The following is a 17228-nucleotide window of genomic DNA, read 5'->3' on the forward strand; positions in this document are numbered from 1 at the left end:
TGTAAACTAGACAAAATCTTTGGCCCGACATGTGTTAAAGTCGAGTGGTGGATGCGCTAAAATCATGAACCCAGAAAAACTCTGAAATAACTACAATAATGATCAACAGACTGAAATGGACAAGTCACATATTAAGGACTAATACTGGTTACCCACCCCAACATATACTCCGCCACAGACATGCAGAAGGGGTCGCTTGCCGCTCAGATGGATTGACAGGGTAGACGAAGGCGCAGGGTTTTACACTTTCGAGCACGGAGAACGCAGGCACTAAAGCGAGACAATTAGAAGCGTACGCTGCAGCAGGCAAAGACCCGATCAGGATTGTCCAGCCAGCTGTCTAGTGCAGTAGCACTGAAGCGCTGTTTTGATACCATAATGAGACCTCCAACAGGCAGATATGTACAGCCAGTCAGAGCTGTTGATATAATCGAGAAGATTGATTGGATTTAGGTTGGCGCACCGCCCCCAGGTTGTCGAAGAAAGGGGCACCCAGTGACCTTAATCGTCTAGTTGCCAAACCCAGGCATTTACAGAGAAAGTGCTTAACAGTCTTCTTCTCTAACAGATTCCCACAGCTTCTACAATGGGGGTTAAATGGTAACCCTAGCTTTTGCGCGTGAGGGCCGACCGTCTAGTGACCGGTGGAAAAGTTGTTCAAAAACAAAATTGGATGATTAATTTTGCGCCACTTTCTATATAAAATCTTACAGGAACGAGTCCAATGATTTCGGGTTTATTTTAAAAATATTCTAAAATTAAACTATTGGTTGTTGCTAACTAAGTAATTGCGGATTTTTTTAGAAAATCAAAGACAATTTTTTCATGGAACTTATTAACTTTATTCTGTAATGTATTGCCCATTTTGATCAATGACCTTTTGCCATCAAAGCCCACCAAACTGATAAAAAAAAAAACCTTCGTTTGATGAATACCAGCTTTTGATGTGGTTTGAGTTGTTTGAGTTGGTTCACCTGGCCTGCTCCACGATCTTTTCCGCTTGTTATTATTGTAAACAACCCTTTTTTCATCGCCAGTTATCAGTTGTTTTAAAAATGTATCATTTTCATTCAGTTTCTTTAGCAAATCGCAGCTGTTAATGCGTTGCGTTAAATGCGTTTCTTTCAGTTCGTGAGGAACCCATGTATCAGATTGTTGAATATAGCCAAGTTGTTTTAAGTAATTTTCAATGCATGTATGTGATACATGAAGCTTCTCTGCAATCTCACGTGTTGTACTGTGACGATGCGAATCGATTATTGCTTTAATTAGGGCGTCATCAACTACAACTGGACGACCAGAGCGTTTTTCATCTTTGAGTGAAAAATCACCAGAACGAAATTTGGCAAACCAATTTTGACACTGCCGTTCTTTTAAGGCCTCGTCACCATAAACAGCACATAACTTTTTATAAAAAAGCAAAATATGACGAAAATGTTGCTTTTGATTTTCCATTTCTCAACGAACGCCAAACGAAAACTACGCAACCGATCAAAAAAGTTTTTTACTGATTGACAGCTGAATTGCCAACTATCAAATAACAGAATGTATTTTATATTTGTATTACGTCTGCAAACCTAAAAATTCAACTGAAGCCATCTATGAGGATTACTTAGTTGCCAACGGAATACATTGAATAAAGTTTTTTTAAGTAAAATTAGTTTAAAAATATCCCGAAATTTAATTTTTTAAATAAAATTATTTTAAAAATATCCCGAAATTAAACTATTATAACTAAAATTACTTTAAAAATATCCCGAAATGAAATTATTTTAATTAAAATTACTTTCAAGAATCCCGAAATTGAATTATTTAAACTAAAATTACTTTAAAAATATCCCGAAATTTAATTTTTTTTACTAAAATTACTTTTAAAAACCCATAAATTAAATTATTTTAAATAAAACTACTTTAAAAATATCGCGAAATTTAGTTAATTTAAGTAAGATTACTTTGAAAACTCCCGAAATTAAATTATTTTAAATAAAAATACTTAAAAAATATCCCGAAATCTCGGAATCAAAACCTTCCGCTCATATTCGTATTCCTAATATATATGTATGTATATATATATGTAAGTATGTCTGAACTCGCCTCAACTGACTAGATGTACTTGTATGCACACACAGATGCTTTAATGCACACACCGAATGTTGCTGGCTTTTTCAGCTTCCGTTGACACAAAAGTCATTCAGCGCCCACTTTGAGCACAGTGCATACCTTAGTACAGCACAAAGTCATAGCAGCAAGTGTGCATCCGACAATGTCACAATTCCTGCAAATGCACCATTCATATGCGCTTCCAGCTACACCCACCTACATACATACCATATTTCTACTGAATTGTCCGACATTCCTTCGAACTCAGCCCTGTACGTTAATCGCCAACCTGCAGTTACAACTCTTGCAGTTTCATCTGCTCTACAATCGCAAGGCAGCTTGGCTGAGATGACTGTTGCAACTCTCGGCTAAAGCGTATAGATATACGAGTATACATACGTATGTATGTATGTCTCTGCTCGTGTCGATAGCGGCTGCAAGTGCGTGCTCCAACATACGACTGCACTTGCACGTATGTATGCATGTGCGCGGGTGTATTTACAGTTAGTGTTCCTGCAAATATTTGCATCTGGAATATTTGCGCGCTCCATCATAATTCAAACAGATGCGCTGTCGCTTGTCGAGCAGCCTGCCGGATAGCGTGTATCCTGTCAAGCAGCGCAGCAAAGCTGATACATAAGTTGGCTAGTTGGTTCGTTCGGCTGTTAGTCGCCTTTTGACTGTTGTTTATCAAGGAGCAATCATTTCAACATACAACTCGCTTCAAAATTAAATTAAGTGGCAGTAAGCAGCGGCAGCACTGATTCACTCGCGGCAGACACTGCTTACATACTTGTTGTTTTTGTTTTTCGTTTTTTTTTTTTTGGTGGCGTAAATGAGCAAAATTTTTAAGGTTAGAAGGGAGGGTAACAGTCAATAAATTTGTGCCTAAGTAAACCTATAATTAAAAAAAAAAACAAATAAATGAGGGATTCACAACCGTTATTTATAAAAATATTTGAAAACATTTCAGTTTATTAAAAATTGTATTTTGGTTTTGTTTTACTTGGTATACGTAGGGAACGTATACAGTATTGGCCAAAACTAAATCACCCTTTAATGGAATTCGAAATAATTCCGAATAACTCAATGAAACTGCATGAAATACTGAATATTTTTATAACTTGTTTTTTTTTTTAATTTATTAATTTAATTTCCCAATTCATTAATAAAATTATTCATTAATAATTAATTATTAATCGGTTTTTATAAAACATAAAAATTAGGCAACATTTTTAAGAAAAAAAAAACCTATTTAAAATTGAATCGCCAAAATTACACACCTACCTAATAGCGGCCGCGTCAGTCGAATATATTGGTGCTTGACTACAGCTTCCAAACCCTTCGCACAAAACACCCATTGATAGAAAAGATAATGGCATAAAAAGATTATCTGCTATTCGGAGGCTCGGTAAAGTTATAGGTCCCTCCGTTTGGAAAAATATCAATCCACACACCACAATTATGAGGAGGAGCTCGGCCAAACAGCTGGCAGAAGTGTAAGTGCCAATTATTTATTTTGTTTTTAGTAGTAAGATATTTATGTACTTAAGCTTATTGTCTAATACATATTTTAGTTTTTATGACAGCAACACATCTCTACTCTCTGAAATCGCAGATATCAAATTATTAATATCAACCGACGATATGTTGTACTAGGTTCCTTTAATGGTTTCCAACAGTTTTCAATTTTCAAATTCACAATCGCCCGCAAATTCTCAATCGGATTGAAATTGGGAGATTGAGCGAGTAAATATAAAATTTCTACAACATTTTGTTGTAATCATGTTTTGAGGCCCTATGCTCCATATAGCAAACAAATGATCGAATATATGTTTTACGGTGCTTAGAAGCATTCTTGGGTTTGTTATCCTGCGGGAACCCAAATTTTAATGACTTTTCTTCCTCAGCATACAGCAACATTATAACTTTTGAAACATCAGTATACATAACGCGATCCTTAGTTGCTCTCTCGATTCGGTGAATAAGATTGATTTCTTGGTCTTCTTACTCGCCTTCTTCCATCTGCATATTTAAATTATATTTGCATTTCTCAAGGAACTGTACAATCGAGGGGGATTTAGCAAACACAAGTATTTTTTTTTTTGTTTTTAGAAGAATTAAATGTTGATCGCGTGGGTTGTCTGGTGAACATTCTTACCTCCAGTGCCAGCCTTCTAATCGTTCTAGCTCTAACTGCCAAATTTGAACTAATTTTAACGGTATAATCGCTGTGAATCTTTAAAAACCATGAAAAAATAAAAATTTTCTTAAGCAATATTTCTGAATTTCGCTAGAATATTAGATGTGAACACACTTTCTTGACAAACTGTGCTTTAGATATTTTTGGGAAATAACACAAGTTTTGAATTTGGCTACCTTGGAGTGAAAAGGTATTAAAAAGGTATATACAGTTACAGGGCCAAAAAAAGCGAATTTTCCAGAATTTTTTCTGATAAAACTTTTAAGTTTATTGATCTAAATATTTGTACACATATTATTGTATGTTTTCTTTTAACTGTATTTTAAGACTTAGTATTACTAAATTACCATTCGGAATTCACAGAGAGACGTCGGTTCGAATCTCGGTGAAAGCAAAATTAATAAAAACATTTTTCTAATAGCGGTCGCCCCTCGGCGGGCAATGGCAAACCTCCGAGTGTATTTCTGTCATGAAAAAGCTCCTCATAAAAATATCTGCCGTTCGGAGTCGGCTTGAAACTGTAGGTCCCTCCATTTGTGGAACAACATCAACACGCACACCACAAATAGGAGGAGGAGCTCGGCCAAGCAGCTAACAGAAGTGTAAGCGCTAATTATTTTTTTTTTTTTTATTAGTAAAAATATTTATTTGGAAAGGAGCTACAGCTGATCTCCGGGAGCTCCTCTCAAAAAATACGTTTTACGGTGACCACGATATCTCTGAACTGAATCCTCTGAAATTAAAAAATCAAACAGATTTCGTTAAAGTAATGTTAAATCTAGTACTTAAACGAAGGAATAAGCAAAATAAATTTTTTTGATAAAATGGCGGCTTAAAAAAACCGATTTTTGACTAAAATTTCGGCTTCAAATTGTTTAAAAAAATATCTATATTTATCGGTAAGAAAAAATCTTCGATTAATTACTTAAAAATATATTTAAGAAGCTCGTGCTAAAATTTGAGACTATTCGGTTCAGTCATTTTCGAGTAATGTTGGTCACCGACTTTGAAAACACCATTTTGAGGAAAGCGCGTTTAACACTTTGAGCTCCGCGTCATCAATAGGTATGAAAATTACCCCGCCAAAATTGCCACACAGGTGGGCATTTATGTTTTGACGATTTGGGGCAATGTGACCACCTGTGGTCTTACGTGTGTTTCATTTACCGATATTGCGACCACCAGTGGAAACGTTCTGCATACATTTACCTTTGAAATAAAATTAGTTCGGTCCCAGGATGTAAACCTTTTTGACTTGGACTTTGTAATTTGGTCTGCCAAAGCCTAAAAAGTATTGAATTAAATTTAGGTAAAAAAAATTAATTTTAGGATTTAAAAAGTAAGAAATATGTTACAATATATATAATATTTTATCATCAGATTCTGAATCCGAACTTTCAGAATCTGGCTCAAAGTCACTATCAACAAATGAATCATCTGAAAATCCTGTAACTTCGTCTACACTCGATTTTTCGCGTTCGGCTGCAATGTCATCACGTGTTAAAAATGTTCTAGACTTCTTAAATTAAATCTGTAAAACAAATAAATAAAAATAAAAAAAGATAAATGCATAAAAATATAAAATTAGAGTATGCCCACTGGTGGCCACTTGGGCCCAATATGTATTTGGACATTCTGGGACAACGTGACCACCGGTGGTCACAAAAAAAACAGGAAAGAAACAACAAAAATACAGATGGTTTATAGAAAATAAATATCACAAAGTTACGCCAATTGCAAAAAATCGGTAAAACTAAGTAAACTAATTTTGGTCCCAGCTTGTCAACGGGAGCACAACCCTTCGTCAGCGCGCGGTCCACCGGAGCAGAAAAAAAATGACCACGGGTGGGCACGCGGGGCTGAAAGTGTTAAAGTTTGTCTTGTACTTTAACGCCATTTCAAATTTGCATGTAACTTCGAAAATATTCACCGGAACGATATTAAATTTTATGTGTGTATTCTTAAATATATGTACACTAAGAAAATAAAGTTAAAAAAATTCTAACTGTATACATATAACCCCTTAAGTACATCATAAATACGCTTCTGATTAATTTCGACCTAGAAATTTTTTCTCACTCAATTTTACTGAATAATAAAACGTAAACAATTTTTTCTTACTGAATTTTACTATATAATAAAACGTAAACCGACACAATACTTTATTTAGACTTTTCTTACATTTGGCATCAATATGGAATTTGCATAAGAACTTGGAATTTGTATACTCATCCCATCTTCACTCCATGATTACGAATATTTATCGTTATTGCTCCTTCGAATGAGAAATGCAATTTTATGATTCGCTTTAACTAGAAAAGGACCGAACTTCAGCTTCGACTACAAAATTTTATTTAGGTTCGGTTTCGGCCAAAGAATAGCCTAACTTTAGTCCAAAGTATCAAATTCGGTGTGAGTACCCCTTATAATTTTCGCTTCTTCGTGTAGCTAACAGAGTTGATATTCTTATGTTCGAAAAATTCGAAGGAAATTTATTTCAGGCGAAATTCGCAATACATATTGCGCTTTCGGGCGAATATAAAAATTCCGTGTGCATCGGCCGAAACTTATTGTAATTGATGTGAGAAATATTTACTAGTGAAAGTGCATTATTTTCCACTTGCTAAGGCAATACTTTGTTTTCCATGGTGATTTGTGGTTGCTCCAATATTTATTCCTTCATTCATTTCTTAGTATTTATTATTAAATAAAGCCTGCAAATCGGTTATGCGCTTGCCTTTCTCAAATTAAATTTATTTCACATGAATTTGCCGGCACTCTTGGTGCGCGCTTCTGATAGTGCTTGGGTTTTTACCAGAAGTAAGTTAGCAAAGACTTCAACCTATACAAATTAACTCTTCATATTAGGTTGCAATTATAGAGGGCGCGCCGAGCAATTTATTAGTTCATATTGAGGAGTCTAGATGTCGCCACGGCGTTGTTAGCAAATTCCATTATTGAATGAAGAACGTAAATTTATTTACAAATTATTTGTTGACAATTGTTTCAAAATCAAGCAATTAGCAGCGCAATCAAGGCGAATCTATTAAAAGGAGAGATACCTGTGAAATTCCAAAAAAAAAGAAAAAAAATTTTTTTCATAAAATGTTAATATCATCTTTTAAGAATATTTCAAAAAAAATTTAGAACGTAAATTTAAGTATTGTCAATAGTGTTGCCAACGCCAATAAATCTGAGTCGCTAGGGCCAATATCAAAAGTCGCTAACTCCATCAGGGGCGGATCCTAAATTTCATTCTGAGAGGTGCACAAGAGGCCAGCTGCGGACTTAGAATTTTTAGATGAATAATAATTAAACCAGTAATTCCAACTCTACTGAAATTTGAGATCAACGGGAGTTAGTTTCAATCTCCTGAAATACTGTTTTTTTTTTAATATGATTCGATAAATCTACTAAATTTTCTAACGCTTTGTTAATTTGTGTCTGAAAAGCATTCGTATCTTTAAAATATCATTGGAAAGCATGAGTGATTCAAGCAATGATGAAAAAGTTATTTACGAAGTTGATCCAGTACTGGATTCAAATGGAAATTTGAAAATGTATAAAAATAATAATATTAACTATTACGCTTTTATAATAAAACCTGGCAAATCATATAACAATTTACTATATTATTATTAATTAAAGTCTTGAAATGGACTTATAAAACATATTTAAGCATAGTAAAGAAAAAGTGGCATAAAAAAGCTACGCTTTAAGGGGGAACACCACTGTGACAGCCAAAGAAATAAGTGATTTTTTTAGGGGGAAAATGAAGGAATTTGTGGATCGGATTTTTTTTATTTTATTAAGTGTCCATTAAAGACTGTCATCCTAAATTTTTATGGAAAAATATTAATTTATAAAAAAAGTTATAAACAATCTCGTGGAGTATTTCCTCCTCCATGGTCGCATCGATTACTCAAAAACGGATCATCTGGAATTAAAAATTGAAACTGCTTGTTAATTTGTATAAATGTAGTTATCGTTGTACGTACGGAATTTCGAAAATTTTCATATGAAAAAAAATGGCGACGGATTGCGTTATTTTATCTATAGTCAGTAAATTGTTACTCTAGAGTATGGAAGGTAAAGGGCATTCACGGGCAATCAAGTTGACAGAAAAGTATCTATTGCCTAAAACGGTTTTGATTTGCTCTCCAAAAGTCGCCAGATAAGTCGCTAAATAATTTTTGTCGTCAAAACTTTTTTTTTGTCGCCAAGACTCGAGCAAAAGTCGTCAATTCTAGCGACAAAGTCGCTAAATTGGCAACACTGATCGTCAACCGTGACGACTCTATTCATTGCGTTCGAGCACTAGGAGAGGTATAGTTACGTTGTATTCAAACTTTAGACGCGTTTTTCTCAAAACTATATTTTTCGAATTGGCGTACACGATAACTCGAAAAGTTATTGAACGATCTCCCTGAAATTTTGTACACATCTTTTTTATGATATTACTTTCTATGTGAATTTACAAGTTTTCGAAAAATTAAAAAAAAATAATTTTTTCGAAGCAAAAATAGTAGGAAAATTCGCCCCAAAACTCATGTTTTTTTGTTTTTAATTCATATAGAAATTATGACATTAATAAACAAAAACAATTTTTGGTTTTTTGTATTCAGGTCACTGACACCGATGCTACAATGCCCGTCGATTGAGAAGCCCCGCTGCGACCTTCCTGGAAGAATTGAGTGTTCATCCGCTATTTTAAATGATTTAAAAGAAAAAAAAAAACAAATTTTATATTATTTTAATGTATAAATAAACTGTATGCCAATTTTGAAAAAAATATATTGACTTCTTCATTTTAAATAATTTTAATGAAAATCAGGAAAAATATGGCCGTTTACATGTATCTGTCTCCTTAAAGGTGGTGTTGGTAAATCAATTGATTTGTTTTTTTTTCTTTCGACGTGTCCATGTCGCTGTCAGCACAGAATAAAACAAGGCGAATTAGTTTTTTGATTTGTACTTTTCCAATACTTTGCTGTCACAATCAAACGGACAAAACATTGTTGTCGGTGTAGTGCCACCACCTTAAATAAATGCGCCTTGAGCGCAAAAGAGAGAGAAATATGCCGCGATTTTCGTCGCCTCCGTGCGGGAAAATAAATACTATTGTAAGCGACAATCACGCAACGTTTTAACACCTAATTCTCTTTTTACACGATAGATGCGTTCCCAAAAATTTCGTGTAAACATAGAATTAGGTGAGAACAATATTAAAAATTCACTCAAGAATTGTTTTCGTGCTAACACATTTTATTTCATTATATATATTATAAGAAATAAATTATTAAACGGCGAGAACAAAATCTACCGCGTCTCAGAGTCTTTTCTTGCGACTAATTTAAACGCTTCCTGCATACGTCGATAAAGCTCACTCTATTTGGTCTATTAGAATCAAGAAAAAATCATAAAATATTGAAAATCGTGTTATACAAAACAATTCGTGTAAAAAGAGAAATAAGTGTACCAAAAAACAGTACCTTGACTTTAGCGAGAGGTTCCATTTAGATTTGCATTTTTTGCCCAAGTGGCAACCTTTCTATCAGCTGATTCGCTAGATAAACAAATAAAGTTGTCACCTGCCGTTTGACAGCTGTCGACTTTTACGTAAAATGTTTTTTCGTGCTTTGATTCGGTGAGAAAAATTGAATTATTTACAAATGATCAAATAAGAATCCATTTTCTGGCTACTTCAAAACATTCTGCATAATCAGGATTGTGCTTTTACCTTATCTTTATATTAAAATATTTATATTTTTACTCAACAGTTCAGTAGCACGCAACCACTACTGCAACACGCGGCGCTTTAGACTCTCGTTGGGATATGCACTTCCAATTTGTTCGACAGCTCCCAACGTCACCCCAACACATCTAATTAAAAATGGAACCAGCCGCAATTTTTATACCTGTGAAGTGCTGTGGAAGCGTAGAAAAACAGGCGAGGAAAAAGTGAGAAAAAAGCGGGGTTGGCTTTCCATTGCTACCACTTTAAATTTAGTTATAATGTCTAAGTGCGTGAATCGAATTTAAAAATTATAACACAAAAAATATAGTCACTATACAAGTCTTTCGATTTATAATACTTTTTTTTATAAATTAGCATTGAAAATTAATAGAAATATTTAACGTTAAAAATGCTTAATTTTTGCATAAGCTTGAAAACATTTCCTATTACCGGCGCCTCTTTTACTTAAATACAAACACTGAAAAGTAACAATATTCACTTATAAACACTCCTTATTAATTCAAGATTTGATTTAAAGCTATTTTTGCTCAATAATAACACGAATTTATATTAAAATACTATTATAACAAATGTTTTTCAAAACGTTTGTAATCCTGTGCAAAATAAATGTGCGGGACTAACTGTCAAAGGGACGTTAATCAGAAAAGAATAAAAAAGCGCAATTCAATCATAATAACTTTATGATAAAAAGGTGGATTTTTTATAGCGTAATAAATTGTCTGTTATTGGTATATTGCAGAAATCGGATCGAATTATAGAGTACTCGCCGAAGAAGAAGAAAGGCGGGGCAAAATTAGAAGGCATAGTGGATATTTGGCGTCACATCTCCGTACAAGAACTAGCGGATACTTTGGAGCGTTCGTTGGGTAAGCACGCTTGAACTTTTACTTTTTCCTAAATTTACACCAAGATTTTCATTGCAGAAGACGTACAGGAAGTTATGTTATATGTGAAAGGTGCTGACAATATCGAGCCGCATGCACGTTTGGACGACCTCAAAATTATACAAGAAATTGTTAATAAATGTGGTGTAAAGTCGCGCATTGTTTCCGCGCCAGAGTTGGAACATGATGCCACAGACTTGGACAAACATCATGATGTCGCACCACGTCCACCGGCGCCGGCGGAGCTGCTCAAACCACGACCACCTGTTGTCACAGTCATGGGTCATGTTGACCATGGCAAAACCACGCTCTTAGATTCATTGCGTGGCGCTGCTGTAGCTGCCGGTGAAGCAGGTGGCATTACTCAACATATTGGCGCTTTCACCGTCAAACTTGCCAATGGCGAGCAGGTAACTTTCCTCGATACACCCGGCCATGCAGCTTTCAGTGCAATGCGTGCGCGAGGTGCACATGTCACTGACATAATTGTGCTGGTAGTGGCGGCCGAGGATGGTGTAATGGCACAAACACGCGAAGTCATTCAACTGGCGCTAAATGAAAGTGGTAAGTAGTGGCTTGAAAATTCCAAGTGATTTGTGATTAAGCAAAAATTGAATTTCTCACCAATAGTTCCGATAATTGTTGCCATTAACAAAATCGATAAGCCCGAAGCGGATATTGTAAGTGTAACACCTCGTTTTTATAATTGGCGTGATAACCGCTTACGCGATTTTGTCCTAAATTGCACTAATTTGTAATTTTTTGTATAGGAAAAAACAAAACGAGACTTGACGCAGATGGGCTTAGTATTGGAGGATCAAGGTGGTGAAATTCAAGCCATACCCATTTCTGCGTTGAAAGGCACAAATCTGGAACTCCTAACAGAGGCTGTAAGCACGCAGGCGACCATAATGGGACTGAAAGCAGAACCCACTGGGCTGGTGGAAGGCGTGGTGGTGGAATCCAAGACTGATCCGCACAGAGGGTAGGCTATCGTTGTAACACATGTGTTTATTGCCAATTATACCTATTGTGGCCACTTTGTTTTAAGAAAGCTTTCCACTGCAATTGTTACCCGCGGCACCCTGCGTAAAGGAGCTGTACTCGTCAGTGGCTTGGCGCATGCTAAAGTGCGTGGACTGTTCGATCATAATGGTAAGCCTATGACGCAAGCACCACCCGGCACACCAGTTGAAATACTGGGTTGGCGCGAGCTGCCTCTAGCTGGTGATGTCATACTTGAAGTGGAATCTGAGGTAAATATAGAAAATCATATCATTTAAAATTCGTTTAATATACCCGAATATTTAACAGAAAAAGGCACATTCCGTGTTGCGTTGGCGAGAACACGAGTCCAAACATCATAAAGCCGAGGAGGCTGTCGATGAAATTCGTAAGAAAGAAGAGGAACATTTAGCCAAGTATCGTGCGGAACGTGATGCGCGCCGACTGGCAGGCAAATTCCGCATGCGATATGGGCCGCGCGAGAAGGAAATTATCGATCACGACGATGTGCCACGCGTCAGCATCGTTGTCAAGGGTGATGTACATGGATCTGTGGAGGCGCTACTCGATGTTTTCGATACCTACACTAATCACGAGCGTTGCCGTCTTGATGTTGTGCACTACGGCGTGGGGAATATCACCGAAGGAGACATTGAACTCGCTAAAGCATTTAATGCCATTATTTATGGATTTTCAGTACCTGCGCCACCAAATGCACCAAAAGATGTGCCAATACGTTGCTATGATGTCATCTATCGCCTTATCGATGATCTTAAAGCAGAGCTTGGCAGTAAACTGCCTGCGCTTGAAGTCGATGAGGTGATGGGCGAGGCCAATGTGCTGCAGCAGTTCACCATCAGTGAGGGACGCAAAGAAGTGCCTGTAGCAGGCTGTCGCTGTGTGAAGGGTGTGTTGAAAAAAGCGCATAAATTCCGATTAGTACGTGATGGCGAAGTTATATACGATGGTAAGTTTGTGTAATTACAGTTTTTTTCGAAGCTAAAATACCAATTTTTTTTCCGTAAAGGTCATTTAGCATCAATGCGCCATTTGAAAAACGAAGTGGACTCAATTAAAAAAGACGTGGAATGCGGCTTGAGTTTTAAAGACACCAAAGTCGTGCCACAAGCTGGCGATACCATCGTATGCTATACAACACGCATGGAAGAACAGCAAATGGACTGGGATCCAGGGTTTTAAATTGGCAAATAATAAAAATTGGCAGCAAATCGAAAATGGATTTTAGTATTTAAAGCGTACTATGCAATTGTGCAAACAACTATAAAGTGCTAACATCGACAACTCAAACTTCTAGCGGATTAGAAGTCGATTGTATCAAACATTCGTTATTACATACATATTTTGTAAAAATATTCACAGTTAATGAAAGTTGAATGTCATCAATGCAGGTGCATTGAAACAATAAAAAATTGATTTCCTTTTTAATACCAGACAAGTGCTTTTGAAGTAATGAATTCGGCAATTTTTATCCGCATTGCCGCAGTTTCGAAATTTATAAATTCATACTTCCTGTTGTTATTCCAAGCATTCATTCATAAAACTAGAAACGAGTTGCGTCAAAAGCGCGCGTTTAACAATACTCAATGTCACATAGTGTCTGTATGTACGCAACGTATAACCTCAGCACATTATATATGTGTATGTATGTACGTACACATGCTTGGTGCTGTGGTTATTAACGCGCTTAGGATAAAAGTTGGGCAGATGAAATGGGAACATTGTGAGCAGAGCGGAACTTGTTGCTGATAAGGCGCCAACATATCAAATTTACACGCGAACATTAGTAAGCACGCCGTTTTGAGAATTTCGTATCTAGCAAATATAATAATAGTTTAGCACTGTCTTCATGGAAAGAGCTTCGAAAGCTGGTTGCTATGCAGATTTGTTAAATGCAAAAAAAAAAAAAAATTAAAGCTGCGATTAATTCAAATATTTGATTTATTTTCCATTATCGATGTTATTTTCAAAACTGTTGTCCTGCTTTTAATATTGCGAAGGCCTTTTTATCAGTGAATCCTTTAAACTACCGGATCACTGTAGTGTTTTTCAAGCGGAAATAAACGCAATTCATGAAGCCTTAAAATGTTTAGAGATAAAGAGAATATCAAAACCACGCTCTTAGATTCATTGCGTGGCGCTGCTGTAGCTGCCGGTGAAGCTGGTGGAATTACTCAACATATTGGCGCTTTCACCGTCAAACTTGCCAATGGCGAGCAGGTAACTTTCCTCGATACACCCGGCCATGCAGCTTTCAGTGCAATGCGTGCGCGAGGTGCACATGTCACTGACATAATTGTGCTGGTAGTGGCGGCCGAGGATGGTGTAATGGCACAAACACGCGAAGTCATTCAACTGGCGCTAAATGAAAGTGGTAAGTAGTGGCTTGAAAATTCGGGCCCCTCGGCTCGTCAGTGATTTTTCGAGATCAAACATCAAAGCAGAGGAAGAGTAAGCAAGGTGTACCGCAGGGTGGTGTCCTTTCTCCCTTGCTGTTCCACTTCTACATCTCGAAGCTCCCCCAACCACCAGCGGGAGTTTCCCTGATCTCATACGCTGACGACTGCACGATAATGGCATCGGGCAATGACATTGATGGCCTGTGTTCTAAAGTGAACAACTACCTCACCGACCTTTCTCGCTTTTTCACTGCGAGGAATCTCCAACTTTCCCCCACCAAGTTCACGGCGACCCTCTTTATCACCTAGACAAAGGAGGTCAAGCTGTCCCTTAAGGTAAAAGTCGACGACACACCAATTCCGACCGTAAATAACCCCAAAATTTTGGGTGTAACCTTTGACAGCTTGCTCTCCTTCTCTGCGCACACAACCGCAATTGCCACTAAAGTCCAAAATCGAAACAAGGTCCTCAAATCGCTGGCCAGCAGCACTTGGGGCAAAGACAAAGAACTGTTGCTTTCGACATTTAAGGCAATTGGTCGGCCGGTTCTGAACTATGCTGCGCCTATCTGGTCGCCTGGAACTAGCGACACGCAGTGGATAAAGCTACAGACATGTCAAAATACCGCCATTCGGACAGCGTCCGGTTGCCTCCTGATGTCTCCCATTCAACACCTGCATAATGAGGCACAAATGGTCCCAGTAGTGGAGCACAACAAACTGCTCAGCAAGCAGTTCCTGCTTGGATGTTACCGCAGGTTTCACCCTGCAGACACCTGCTGGAGCCTGAGCCGCCTCCCAGGCGCGTCAGGAGACACCTTTTAGACTATGCTGACGAAATCCAGGACAAAACTGACCGCAACCTACTGGACCGGACAGTATTTAAACAGTCAATAAACGACATCCACCGGGAAACCGTCACCACCTTCATGAACTCCCGTCCTGTGAATGCCGTAATCGGAGTCCAACCACCACCTATTGCAGACGAAGAGCTCCAGCTTCCCCGTGAGACTCGTGTAACACTGGCACAACTACGTTCTGGATACTGTAGCAGGTTACATATCCAGAATCGACCCCCAAACACATGTCCGGTATGTGAAAGTACCCCTCTTCACACGCCCCCTAAAACCGACTCATCTAACACCCCTCTCCCTCTGGACCCAACCTGTCGAAACAGCATGTTTCCTGGGCCTACCCCTAGATGAGCTAGACGAAGATGACCGGTGATATGCCCTACACTGACAGGGCTACCATTACTGTTAAAACAACAACAACGGGCTCCATGTATTACATTGTCTCCAATCTCTTAATGAGATGGCTACAAGCCACAGAGATATACCAGGGTACTGTAGGGCTGACCAACTTGAAAGAGAAGGTACCTGTATGCCAAACTTAAGTAATTTTATGGGGTACTTCTCGCAACTTGTAAGTTTCTTTTTAAGGACGCACTAATCAGTTCTGCAAAGCAAAGATGGATTAGTGCCAATACCTGTGAAATTGCTAGGCAAACATGGCTAAAGCTAAATCTACGTCTGTCCAAGAATATTACAATATAAAATTGAGTAGACTTCAAATTAGCACCTTAGTAGGGGCCTTAACAGGACATTGTCTCATAGGAAATCATGCAAGGACATTAGACGTTTACATTGATGATTTCTGTCGTAGCTGCAGAAATGAGGAGGAGTTGGAAACAGGCAGAAGCGGGAACCGCGATTTAAGATCCTATTTCTTAACGAATATAGATAATCTATGCACTTTAGATATCAACAACCTTTTACGCTTTGTCAAAAGCTCAGGATGGTGCAATATGGAAAGGGATTAGTTGACCAGCCCCCGCGGCTCACAACGGATCCATTTCGTGTTCCAAGTGGCATCGCTGTTTCTATGTGCGATGTGGCTGCCAAACCTAACCTAACCTAATATTGAACATCTAAAAATCTCTTTTGAGCTTACCAAAGAAAAATATCGCGCAGCAAGGAAATTGGTAAAGTCTATAAACGTTTGTGGATCACTGGAAGTATGAACGATAAATGATGGATGAAATACAACTTGAAATGTTGTCATGTGTAAAGAAAATTTTGGCTCGGACAGAGTCTTGGAGAGATTTTTGTAGTTCCATCGAATCAACCAAAGGTACAACCAGACTAGGCAAGCTTTTATTTACAGAACACTCCTGCCTTTCCTTCTTGAACAAAGATAACGGAGAATGCGCAAAGCCCTCGGCCGACACACTAGAATATCTTATAAATACACATTTCACAGGTAACACAGAATATATTGAGAACAATAGTAACAGTGTTTAAACATCCAACCTGTCATTCAATACAATCAATCACATCGTATCCCAGGATAGAATACTATGAGCAATGAAAAACTTTGAACCATACAAAGCAGCCGACCCAGATAGGATATTTCCAGCCATGTTGTGGAACACTCGAGAAACGACGATTCCTTGGTTGGATGTCTTTTTCAGAAAAAGCCTTATGCTAGGGCATATTCCAAAAAGCTGGAGGAGGGTTAAGGTGATTTTTATCCCCAAAGCTGGTAGATGCGGTCATGATACAGCGAAAGACTACATACCCATCAGCTTATCCTCCTTTATTTTCAAAACTCTCGAGCGATTGTTGACTGTATATCTCAGGGAGAAGATTACAGCCACAACGATTTCACCATCTCAACATGCCTACCTCAAAGGAACATCCACAGAGACAGCTCTTCACGAGGGTGTAAGTACGATTGAGAGGAGCATAGAATACAAATAATACTCACTAGTCGCTTTTCTCGACATAGAGGGAGCGTTCAACAATGTTAGCACAAGATACAGAATTCAGGCTCTTAAAATGTTAGGCACAGACATAGGT

General features: G+C 37.7%; 1 protein-coding gene across 1 annotated transcript; it reads left to right on the forward strand.

Annotated features, from left to right (window-relative positions):
* The first annotated feature begins 9885 nt into the window (after window positions 1-9885).
* LOC128855262 (translation initiation factor IF-2, mitochondrial) lies at window positions 9886-13396 on the forward strand. Its single transcript, XM_054090002.1, has 9 exons — window positions 9886-9950; window positions 10084-10264; window positions 10801-10927; window positions 10985-11509; window positions 11576-11625; window positions 11716-11930; window positions 11997-12201; window positions 12260-12917; window positions 12978-13396. Exons 1-9 carry the CDS (start codon window positions 9928-9930, stop codon window positions 13148-13150), a joined length of 2157 nt encoding a protein of 718 aa, XP_053945977.1. The 5' UTR covers window positions 9886-9927; the 3' UTR covers window positions 13151-13396.
* Window positions 13397-17228: the final 3832 nt, after the last annotated feature.

The sequence above is a fragment of the Anastrepha ludens genome, chromosome 2, assembly GCF_028408465.1.
Source record: "Anastrepha ludens isolate Willacy chromosome 2, idAnaLude1.1, whole genome shotgun sequence".
Lineage (NCBI taxonomy): Eukaryota > Metazoa > Arthropoda > Insecta > Diptera > Tephritidae > Anastrepha > Anastrepha ludens.

Coding starts and splice junctions, on each gene's coding strand:
- LOC128855262 (XM_054090002.1), top strand. CDS start 9,928: ATGTTTTTTCGTGCTTTGATTCG. Junction 11,510..11,575: donor ACTGGCGCTAAATGAAAGTG/GTAAGTAGTGGC, acceptor TCTCACCAATAG/TTCCGATAATTGTTGCCATT. Junction 11,626..11,715: donor ATAAGCCCGAAGCGGATATT/GTAAGTGTAACA, acceptor TTTTTTGTATAG/GAAAAAACAAAACGAGACTT.